At 39.7% G+C, this 12,451-nt stretch overlaps 1 protein-coding gene across 2 annotated transcripts in view; it reads left to right on the top strand.

Annotated features, from left to right (window-relative positions):
- pax5 (paired box 5) overlaps positions 1-5,601 on the top strand; it is a 507,795-nt gene extending 502,194 nt beyond the window's left edge. For both annotated transcript variants that reach the window (XM_059969114.1, XM_059969116.1), the window contains one exon: positions 5,258-5,601. In XM_059969114.1, coding sequence (XP_059825097.1) covers positions 5,258-5,334 — 77 coding nt within the window. In that variant the 3' untranslated portion in view covers positions 5,335-5,601. The remainder of the gene's footprint in view (positions 1-5,257) is intronic.
- The last annotated feature ends 6,850 nt before the right edge of the window (positions 5,602-12,451 follow it).

Genomic DNA, 12,451 nt, shown 5'->3' with positions numbered 1-12,451 from the left:
GTGAAATGAAATTAATTCAATGTGAATGCCATTCCTTTGAACAGACAATAGAATCCTGCCATGCTTCACATTGTTCCACACCAGGCTGAACTTGATTTTTTGGCTCCAGAGTCCCCTCTGACAAAGCTCCTCGTGCAATCTGCACACAATCAGAGCATTGTACCACACTGCAAAATCCGCGACAGTGGATGTTATGCAGGATTATCAGGGCACTGCATGCCATCAAACTGGATTAAGTACTGGTGAGATTTGCATTACAATGGGAAGGTGATTAGCTTCCGAAGATGCAGCATGCGTGGAGGAACACTGAGACAATCGCAAGGAGGACAGTTTAGAGAATAGAAATCAGGCCCTGTGCAATGGGAAACAGGTTGAAGGAATTTCTGAAATAATAATGCAGTATAATCTTCCTGCAAAGGTAGTCATCTCTGAAGGACTGTGCACCCTTTTGACTATAATACTGGATTTTTGCTAATTGGCTTCAGGTGCACCTCTAAGTGAAATGGTCTGTGTGTTGAACTTGCACCTTGTCTCAATGATGCACTGTTCTTGAAGGATGAGTCGTGCCAGTTGGTCACAGAGTACGAAGTAGCGAGTCAGGTCAAATCCATTGGTGAAAAAATGAGGGTACTCTGGCAGTGACGCTTAGAAGCTTGTTGCAAGGGTGAAAATGTGCTTCCATAATGAGAATTCATCTATTTGTTTTTTGTTGGTCCAATAAGGTCTGAAATGTACGACATCGAGATAAAAAGTCAAATGATCCGCAGTGAAGAGGATGCCTGAATGGGATACAGTAGTGTGGTGGGAAAAGCAATGATGCTTGTCAGTGTTTCCCAATATATCATGTCTATATTCAGCCTGACACAGTCGTGTTCATGCTCTCTGAAACTAGTGGTTATGAACACAACTGCATCGGACTGTGTGTGAGAATAATACGTTGGCATCACTAGTGAAATCACCACTGTCATACTGGCCAGTAAGTATGGTGATGAATGTATCTGAAAATTTGCCTGTAGCTAAAAGCAGTTTTAGTGAATGCTTGATTATGTTTATCAACATGCTAAAGAATCCTCAGGACATATTTTCACTCGGAATCCTGTATTACTCTCCTGCTGCTTAAATGTGGAAGTCAGAGTTATTTCATGATTAAGGGTAGTCTCACTCTTCTTCCACAGAAATAAACGTGTCTTCTCTGTCCTTAAGGACTTAGTATAGTTACCATTTTCAACATAAATACCACAATATATCAAACACCATAAATGTCCACATAGCTACAGCCCGTTAAGGTGCAGTTGGTTATATGTTTCACTGAAACATTCATGTAAAGTGTGCAACCCAAAAAACTGTTCAAGAACATTATTGAATATTGTTACATTGGGTAGTTCTTTTGTTCAAATTATACTCATAGGACTCACCTCTATGGTTCTGTTCTTAAACTGAAGGGTAAAGAAAGAATTGCTTTTATTCAGTGCCTTTTGTATGCTCAGGAAGACCCAAAGCACTTCACAGCCAAGGTACAAATTTTGAAATGTAATCCCTGATGTAATGTAAACATATTGTTCCGAAAGATTGCATGACTATACTCATTGTGGCATGGAATGTGGGATTCCAGTTTAAACCTGTGTCAGCTGCAGGATTTCATCCTTTTTCTGCTTTATTTTTCAATTTTCTGTTTTAATCTTCCATCCTCTCTCTATTTCATACTTCAGTTCCTGATTTTACATCCCCCACACCTTTAGAAAGCCATGCAGTGCATTCAATATATCAGAAATATTTGAGTAATATTGTAAATAGATTGTTTGATTAAGCATTCTTTGTTTACGTAATTCATTATGGTTTATATGTAAGAAGTATGTGAATGGTAGATATCATTACACCACCACATGCGTCTCACTAAGGTAAAAGCTAAATGTGCTCGTCACCTTGGCGTGGGCAAAGTGAGTGCGTTGGCTCAAAGCTTTGTCTGGTGTCCTGGGATAGAGCTTCTCCATCTCATCCAGATGCCATCTGGATGCCATCACATCCAGAAGATGCCAAGGACAGAGCTTCTCCATCTCAGGAATGGCCTGCATTGCCCTGGCAGAGGATTCCTGTGGATTTTCCCAGACCAATCAGTGGCACAAATTTCTTGGTAGTAGTGGATGCAGCTACAAAGTGGCCGGAAGTGTTGCCAGTAGCCCCCATTACAGCCTCGCTCACTGAGAAGAGAAGCCTCTTCTCAAGGACTGGTGTTCCAGAACACTTTGTCAGTGTCAATGGACCACAGTTTGTTTCAGAACAGCTTCAGTCGTTCCTGAAAATGGATGGAATAAGACATATTACATCTGCACCATACCACCCAGCTACAAATGGCTTGGCAGAAAGGTTTGTCCAGATTCTAAAGAACACGCTGTGAGCAATGTCAGCTGAACACACCACACTGACACTGAATCAGAAGCTCGCCAATTTCCTCCTTGTGTATCGCAATGCAACGCATTCCACAACTAACAACTCACCATCTATGCTGTTCCTAGATCATACCTTGTGCTCACTCTTGGATCTCCTCAAACCCAATCTCAGAAGGACTATGCAGGACAAACAGCTGAAGGCTCCTCAAACAAGGAGGTTAGATGTTTCACTCCTGGACAAGCAGTCCTGGTGAGGGACTACAGGGGTGATCAAAAGTGGGTACTTGGGAAGATTAAGGAGAGAACTGGACCACTCTCCTACACAGTGGAGATCACATCTGATGTCATCTGGAGACAACACATCGATCAGTTGAGGAGACCAGAGTCAATTATTAGAGAAAAAGGTGCCCAGAGCTGTCAGAACCACTTTCTGCAGTCCTTCAGTCAGCTTCTACAACCAGCATGGAGGTTCTTTCACAGCCACGAGTCTCACCTGCCGAGCAGAGTGACCGCCCACCGACCCCTGGCCAGGAACGATGTTATCTTCCAAAAGTAAGAAATCCTCCTCGGTGATTAAATCTTCAGACCTGAATGGGACAATTTAATATTTACCATGCTGTGAATGTCTGTATAGTAGTTGTATTATATAGTGTAGTATGTATGTGTGTGTAAATATCTATATGATAGATATGAATAGTGTAATATGTTATGCCTGAGTTGAGATGCATTCTATATGGAGTTGGAGTTTATAGCTATGCAGGGAACATAGTGTATTTAATATTTCAATAATATTTGTGTAATATTATGGAATATTGTTTGATTATTTATATAATTCTATAAAATTTATATTTTATGTTCTAGATTAAGGTGGAGGGTTATATGGGAGGCAGGGTTTAAGGGTTAGCACAACATTGTGGGCCGAAAGACCTGTACTGTGCTGTGTTGTATTGTTCTATGTTCCATAATTCAATATGGGTTATATGTAAGAAGTACAATTCAACATTACGCCACCACGTCATATGTTACACCACCATACCTGACTAAAAAAAAGTAGACTGACTCTTGTGTTTTTCTTTCGATTTGTTTCTGGAGCTACAAAACATCACAATCCTCTTTCCTTGTCACTTACTATGTGTGTCTAGTTCTAAAATCTTGTAAGAGATCATCTGTCAGTTATCCAGTTCATTCACATTTCCAATAAACTGTGTCACTCATTGTACTATACCACAAAAAGTCCTATACTCCAAAACCTCAGTAGGTAATTTTTAGGTACAAATTTAGCTTAATTGTACATTTTGGCTCATGTTGTAAGATGTTTGATAGCAATAAAATCCTGTCTGATATGCTTTCATTATAAGTTAATTGTTGACCAGAATACTTGGGAAACTCCCCACTGTCTTTTGTGTCATGAAAACTTTAAAATTGTCTGGTATTGCTTAATGATCTGTGCCCAGACAGGTTCTTTTTCCAAGGGGTTTCCTTTAATCTGGTAAATCCTTAATGCTTTTTGGGTAGAAGTAAATAATAATGCATTTTAGGGTCCAGGTATTTCAATGCTGTCCTTTCTCAACGGGGGCACGGCGAGAGATTGAAATCTTCCTTTGTTGCAAGGGTCTAATGTTAAATGCATTTGGATTGACAGTATAGAATCCCAAATGAGCAAAGTCTTCTAATGCAGACATGTTTACAGTTTAGGTCAACCTGTCAGTCTTACCAGGAGAGAGCACAATGATAGCTAGCAATGTGGAGAGGCAATTTAATAGAAGGTGATTTTTTGGTGTTAAGGTACATTATTATAGCAATAACTAAATTAACTTCAACTTAAGTGAATATGTCAAAGGAGTTCAAATTGAAGACACTAAATTTAATATGCCCTTCATCTTGCCCTCCGAACAGGGAAGTGTCCTTACTTAATGCAATGTCTTGTGTTGTTTTTGCACTACTTATTCATGTAGCCTTCTGTTTTGACTAAAATGTAATGGTAATATTAGGGAAAAGTGTACAGAAATAACTTACCTTAAAAGGAATTGAGGACTGCTGAGCTTAGGGGTGAGAATTGTTATGTAAAACAGAAGGAGCAAGCAATGAAGGATTTAATATTATCCGTGGCGTCGTATATTCCGTGCTTACTGAGCAGCAGTTGGTAATGAATTGCTTAAGGAAACTTTTATTTGTATTTGTAATTAAAATCTGTGAAGGGTACAGATTTATTCATATAGCTGAATATTTTGTATAGTCTGTTTCTATAAACAAAATAGATTTTTCTGCAGGTAAAAATTGGGAAAGGATCTGTCTATATTTGCTGTCATTTTCAGATGAATATACCTGTCTGTGCACAGAAGTGAACAATAGCCAAGCAGGAGCTCAAACTACCTTGTATCTGGATCAACGTCCTGAAGTGCACTACTGCTAGGAGTGGTGATGGTTATGCAATTATGCCTTCTTCCCTGCAGTATGAGGTTATGTGCATTAATTAATTTAAAATCAGGGGCTGAGGGCCATGAATTTCCACTAGTATTAATTCCAGGGATGTGCTTGACTGGAGAAATTGTTCTCTGAATATGTTCCCTTCCCAGCCATTTGTGTTGTTATGAGCGAGAAATTCTGCAAATGGACAGTATTATTTGTTGACTTGCTTGTCCTTAAACAATACATGCATTTTCAGCTTTAGTCACTTAATTAATGTATAAAATCGGGGCACCAGTGGTCAACCAGCTGAGTTAATCCAAAAGGGCCATGGTTGACAAATGGTTTCGATTAGGTGCACCTGCCCAGGTTTTCTTAGAGGTGCCATAGACCTACAGAACGCTAAGTACTCTCCCTCTTATTGTTGTTGCAAACGTTCTAACTCTGGTGTTGTTCTCTCTCAGGTTCCCCTTATTATTACAGCACCGCAGCCCGTGGGTCAGCACCAGCTGCTGCCACTGCAGCCTACGATCGCCACTAGCCGGGGAGGGGAGGCACAGACTGCAGGTAGTGAAGAAATTGTGCACTTACAACACATATCAATCAGGTCTGAGACAACAGGAAATGTGTGATGCTGAGAAGGTCAGATGTGAACTTCCTGCAGGATAATCAAACTCCCTCTTGGAATGACTGCTGCCAAACGCTTGCTGTTTTACTGCAGAGCAACGGAAACTGCTGACCTTGGACCCAACCTGATAATTAGCCAGGCAACCGACAGAGTCCATCCACTTATTATTGAAGAAAGGCTGTTCATTTTTGTTTAAATATTTAAAAATATGCTTTTATTAGGAGGTTGATATTTTATTCTATATAATTATTTTTCTGGGAAACAATTTCAAAATGAAAGGCAGTAAAGGGTTGTCTATATTTAAAACCATGACCTTGATTATTGAATCACTGCACATGAATATTTGCAGAGTATTATTGGCAAGAGAGAAAGGTATCTGTACATTAATGACACACTGCATCTTGTCACAAGTCATTCCGCTTAACCCTCTGTGTACTAGGACAAACTATATTTTAAATTCATTAAAATACCTGATGAGTTCTGAAGTAGTTAAAACTATTGCTTTTACTCCCTGACCGAATTAGACTTTATCAAAATAAGATTTGGTAATTGTAATTTTAAAAAATGATTGTTGCATCTCTTTTGCAACAAGATTTTCTATGTTACCAGGGCGTCTTGCATAGAGGGTCGAGTGGGAACTGAACCAGACAGATCTTGCACTGATAGTAACAAATACACTGCACAGCAGGAATACTGGGTGGGTTCTCAATGGCTCAATCATTCTGAAAGCCAGATATGGCCACAGTCTTCAGCTGTATGTAATGCAGGCGGCACCCAGTAATGGTCCAGCTCCATTTCAAACCTACCTTTGAGTATGTGTTTCCTCCTATGTACCATCAACAGTTCTGTTGTTAAAGAGGCTGTGGGGTGGGGGGGGGGGGAGGAGTGCTGGAAAGGTGATGACAGAAAACCTGTTTCAGAATCCTGCTATGGTGCCTGCGAACTGGAGGAGAAGCTAGCAAAAGAACTTCAATCCCACAACCAAGAGGGAAAGCCTGGGGGGTGGGACATTGGGGTAGGGTGGGAAAATCTGATTACAATTGGAATGAGAGGCTAGCATGACTCAAAGGAGTCCCAAGATTTCCAAAAGAATTTCAGAAAGTGTCTCCTGGTCTTTGTAGCCCACACTCCTCCCTAAAACATGCCTTCTCGTTTCTCCATTCAAAGGATCAGAACACCAACTGGATTTAACTTTCAGAGCAGCTGATATCCCCCACCCCTGCCAACACTCATCTCACTCAACTTGCAAGACACCTCACTTGCTTCCTTCTTGGGGCATAACCAGAAGGAAACAGGATCAATGGGTGAATCTGATCACTTGTTAAATATTCAGCAGACAGGAGCACATTAGTTAAGTTTGAAATAGTAGCAATGGCCAGCTCTATCACTCCTGCCCCTCCACTTTTGTCTAACTCCTAGAGCAGGAGTAACAGAAATTTCTTCCATTTCACTATTAAGGTGGCCATTGATTGCCCTTGACCTCCACCATCATCTCTTGAGTCATTTCTCTATGGCTTGCAACCTCAGTATTCTGTCTGACCCCTAAGATTAGCTATAAGCAGGCTAACATATGTCTTATGGTCTTATCTATTCACCCAGTGCCCTTGTTCTGCCTGACTTACATGGTCTCCTGATTTTAACATTTTCATCCTTGCTTTTCTTTCAAGGCCTCACCTCACCCCACCTTTGTAATCTCATTCAGCCATACAGTACAATCCTCAGTAAATCTGTACTCCTCCAACTACAAGTGCTTCTATATCTCTCACATTAGTCAACACCAGTATTGGGGCGAATATCTTCCCTAGGCCATTGAACTTTTCAATCTTCCTTTCCTTCCTGAAGCACCTTCTTCAAGCCTACCATCTTTTATTCTTACTTTCTTAAATAACTTAGATTATTAATTTTGTTTTAATAACATCTCCATGTGATATTATTACTACTTCAAAGGTGTTTTTTTTTAATAGGATTGTCAGATTGGAGGCCTTTCATCCTATCATTTTGTCAGTGATCAGGTAGTCCCATTTTCTGGTTCTTTCCCTAATATCACTGAATTCTTTTTTTCTTCACAAATGTACCCAATTTCTTTCTGAAAGCTTATTTAAACCTATTTTTGTTGCCCTTCTCAGATGTTGTATTCTAGATCATCACCACCTGCTGGTTTTCCCTCATGTTTCTAATAATTCTTTTCCTGTCACCTGATATCTTCCACTTTAGTCCTCAAACCTTCCGCTGATAGTTCCAATTTAGTCATTTGTTGATTTTTAACACTTGTCCTAAATTCCCCCTCACCCGTCCCTGCTCCAGGGAGAATGATTGAAATCAGAATCAGGTTTAATATTACTGGCGTATGCCGTGCAAAGTGTTGTTTTGCAGCAGTAGGACATTGCAACAATAAAAAGCTACAAATTACAGTAAATATATATATAAATAAATGAAATTAAATTAAATAAGTCATGCAAAAAGAGAGGCAAAATACTGAGGTAGTGTCCATGGGTTCATTGTCCATTCAGAAAACTGATGCCAACATTCATCATTAAAAAATACCAAACTATTCAGTTAATCCATGTCACTCCAGGACCACTCACCATTCATTTTCCCTCTCTCTAAGGCCATCTCGTTTTTATTAAAATGTGCTCAGGAATGGATGCAATCATCTGATTGTGGTCTAGCCAGCGTTTTGTAGAGTTTTAGCATTCTTTGTGTATGTCTCTGTACAGCCTCGGACCCTACAAGCTTTCATAACCTGTTCCACCACCACTTTCCAAGGTTCCTGTACATTTACTTCTGAGTTTCTTTATTCCCAAACCCACTATAGAATTAAACTCTTGCTGAACTATTATAAAAAAAATTTCATGTCTATCTGGAAAAGAAATGTTCATCCTTACCTTGTTTGGTCTATAGGATTCCAAGTCCACCGGTGAAATTGATTCTTAAATGTCCACTGAAATGGCCACATTGACTGCATCAACCCTCTTCATTAAATTATAAAACATTCATTTGATTAGTTAAACATGATTTATTTTTAGTAAGTCAATGCACGCTTTCCTTTATTAGTGCCCATATTTCTGAGAGACTGTTAATTTTGTCCAAGGTTATCATTTGGTAGCTTCTTCAAGTTTAAATTAACTGAAGCTGCTTGATAGTGTTGCTTGCATCCTCTTTTGACAAAAGTGTTACATTTGCAGTTCTTCGGTCTTCTGGCATCATCTCTCTAACTAGGAGCAATTAGATTATTGCCGGTACCAATTTTTCCCATTCTCACTCTCACTCCCTTCATCAACCTGGGATTCATCCAAAATGGACCTGGTGACTTATCAACAAGTACAGATAGCATTTCTTGTATGTCTTATCAGATTTAAATTCCAGATCTCAAATGACTCCTTTCTTTCAGATTTGGGCATTGCCTTTTCTTTGGGAAAGGTAGATGGATTTAATTCCTCTGCTGCAACTGCTTCCAAACAGACTTGCTGCTCCTCTTGCTATCTATACACCTATAGGAGACTTTAAAATGTCATCTTATGTTGACTTATTGGCTCCTCTCATTCTACCTTTGCTTCTCGTTTTTCTACCCTCTTCCCTAGCTAACCCTTCTGTCATCAGCTTTGTTCTTTTTATTATCCGTCTGATCCTGGCTGCACATCCCACTCTCTATCTCTATCCGTGAACTTTGGCTTTTGTTACGCTATGTTTTGACTCATCACCATGTACATAGAGTGTACCCAAACCATCCCTTCCCTTAGGTTGTCTTTTCTGTTTTATGTAGAGTTTCGCCTTCCAACTATGATACTGGTTTACTCTGGGTAGATCTGTTTTCAACTCAAACAAGGCAAATAAAAGTCAATGCTGTTGATTTAGTAGATCCAAGAGATGCAGCCAGCTATTCCTGACTGAGCACGTTGTCACTAAATCCCTGACATTCGTTGGTTTGGTGTGGGAGCTAATCATGTTGACACCATTTTATGTTCCATATTACACACAGGCTCTTTTGTCAATAAGTTAACTTATGGGCTGAGTTGTTGAAGACAAGGCACTCAAATGGTCGCCCTCTTCTTTGAAAAGCATTCACAACATGAGTTGGAAATCAGAATGGCCTTGAACAAAACCTGCAGTTCATGAGACTAAGCACGTTCTTTCTATCCACTCTATTTCATAGGGTCTGGGTGAAGTCAGGAAATATTTACACAGCATGGGATCCTGAGTTAGTCCATTTAAACAAATTAAATAAAAGATATGGAAATGAAAGATCATCTGGACCATCGAGTCTGTCCCAAAGATAGTTGTCAGATTAGATATGTGATTAGATGCAGCCTTTCTCTCTTTTCACCAACACCCTGGTCCGCTTGGAGCAGAAAATAAAATAAACATAGACAAGTAAGCAGGGAAAAGAATCTGAAAGTCCGAGCTATTAGAAAGAACTCCAGAAGAACACAATAGTTATGTCTGTATTCCCCAGTGTTGCTGCTACTTTTCTCCTCAGGGAGATGCTGGTCTAGCTCACTTCTGAAGATTGGCTGCGAGACTCCAATCACGGTAGAAATGCTGATCATTATCAGTCCAATATGATGGATTTCAACTCCTGGGAACAATGTGAATATGCTCAGATTATCACAACAAATCTAGTTAGGAAGGTAGTGTTATCAGTGAACTCCTAGACAGCACACAGACCCAATTATTTATCTGTTGATATTGCAATGTAACTTCCTTCACAAGTTTATTACTGCAAATATCAAAATTCTATGGTTTAAATCCTGAACACCTTTTAATTTGCATTTACGTTGCTGAATTCCCACCGGTGTCGGAGGTCGTTTCCTATGTTATACTTGATTCAGTGATCTACCGGTAACACCCATTTGCACTTGTGAAAGTCTTTAAAAGCAGCTGCAATCAGATTGCAGCTCTCCTGTGATTAATTTTATTTCTTAAAAATCTAATGACGAGGTAAGCAATGACAGGGAGTGATTTTAAGACAACTTGCTGGATGAGCACTTGACTTAAAATCAAGTTTGAGGTCCTACTTCTGACTTACAAGCTATTAAATGTTACCCTCCCTGGACTTCAATAAAGTGAAATTAACAGGCTTGTCCCTTCATCAGGGTACAGATTATGTGAAACTGCCCATTAAGTGCAGAATTTCACTGTCACCATTTCCTATAGAAAAGAAGAAGTAATACTTCATTGCTTCTGAAACAGTATTAATATGAACCAGCAGTGTCCTTAAGCAAACTTCTCCTGGCCAGGAGGAGATTACACGCTTTCCTCTGTTGCCCAACTTAAAGTAAGTTTAGAAGGTTTGCATGTGAGAGATAAATGATGTACATTCATTTGGTTCACTATACTAATGATACCACAAATCACAAGAGGTATGCAAGCAGTGGATTTGGAACTCTAACCCATGTTGGTTAAACTTGGTATCAGCTTGCTTCTACCAATCCTTTCAGTCTGTGCCACAGATGAGTAGAGACACAGACACTGGGATTACATTTTTTAACATTTTACACCTGATTGCATGTAAACATACAGGTCAAAAATTTGTCTATGGCTGTAATACTATATGGGCGATGGCAAATTGGCAACAATGTCATACACTCCGATTTTAAACATACCTGAATGAGCGAAATACAGAATGGGCCTCAATTTGCTGTGGCCACTTGGAGTTACCCCATGTTTTATCTCATGGTCTCTCACTCCACATACACTTACATGTAATTTTAATTCCAGACGTTCATTCTTGCTGAATAACACAAAATATACTGACTGCATAGGTCACTTCTGAAATTCTGATTTCAATGAATGAATTTCAGGAGCAAAGTAGAACTCCACGCATTAAGTGTTACCAACCAAGGCTGAATATTTAGACATTAGTCACTTTCTTTCTGTCTCTCTCTCCATGTCTGTCACACACACACACACACACACACACACACACACACACACTAAATTTGCACACTCCATTTCAAACAAACATTGTCACCCATCTCATGACTGTGAGAACAAAGTTATGGGATAAGGAAGCATCTACCTTATCCGATTGACATTTTAACATTATGCGAATCATTGTTCAAATTTAGTGAATCCTTAATCTGGATGGTTCCCAGGAGCCTGCGTGACTGAGGTGTGAATTAGCCCTCCATTTTCGGAGGGATACAGCCTCACAATCGGACATGAGATACTACTCTCTCAGCTGAAAATATGGAAGAAGCTTTGGCATTTCCAAAGCTCCTGTACTCTTGGTATTAATTTTACAACGCGTCTGTCACTATGAATGCAGAGGACAACGGAGATACTACTCTCTCAGCTGAAAATATGGAAGGAGCTTTGGCATTTCCAAAGCTCCTGTACTCTTGGTATTAATTTTACAACGCGTCTGTCACTATGAATGCAGAGGACAACGGAGATACTACTCTCTCAGCTGAAAATATGGAAGGAGCTTTGGCATTTCCAAAGCTCCTGTACTCTTGGTATTAATTTTACAACGCGTCTGTCACTATGAACGCAGAGGACAACAGAGCACCTCCTCCTGCTCATGTTGGCCACATTGTTTACTACTAATGGGATTCTTTATCGTCTGGTCTCAAAGGGACGATAATGTAATGCCTCACGTACTGGTCCAGCCATTTATGCACTGACCACTAGAGTAAGATCAGAAGTTGATTTTGACAACTGTGTGTTTGCTACCAGCAAAATAAAATGACCATGGGATTGTTCTAAAACCATAACTTGTTCCATAATCTCTTTTCAGGAAGGGAATTCTCCAGTTCAGGCAAATCCTACTCACACACGATTCCAGTCCTTTGTGGTTAATGCACTCAAAAACAGCCTAGCTATAGTGATGAGACACAGATTTAACCCCTTCTTGACTCAGCACAACAGGTAGAGAAGGTTCATTAATTTTACTTCTATTTCACCCATCCTGAGTAATCCATTAGTTTTATTCATCACTATCATTTTGAGGTCATTTCAATGATGATCCAGTAAATTATTACAATCTAAACAGTACAGTCACTTCATTCAATACTTCCCTCACTCAGTT

The sequence above is a fragment of the Hypanus sabinus genome, chromosome 5 (assembly GCF_030144855.1).
Source record: "Hypanus sabinus isolate sHypSab1 chromosome 5, sHypSab1.hap1, whole genome shotgun sequence".
NCBI lineage: Eukaryota > Metazoa > Chordata > Chondrichthyes > Myliobatiformes > Dasyatidae > Hypanus > Hypanus sabinus.
Note: the sequence above shows the minus strand (reverse complement) of the source record. Positions and strands in the feature narration are given on the sequence as shown.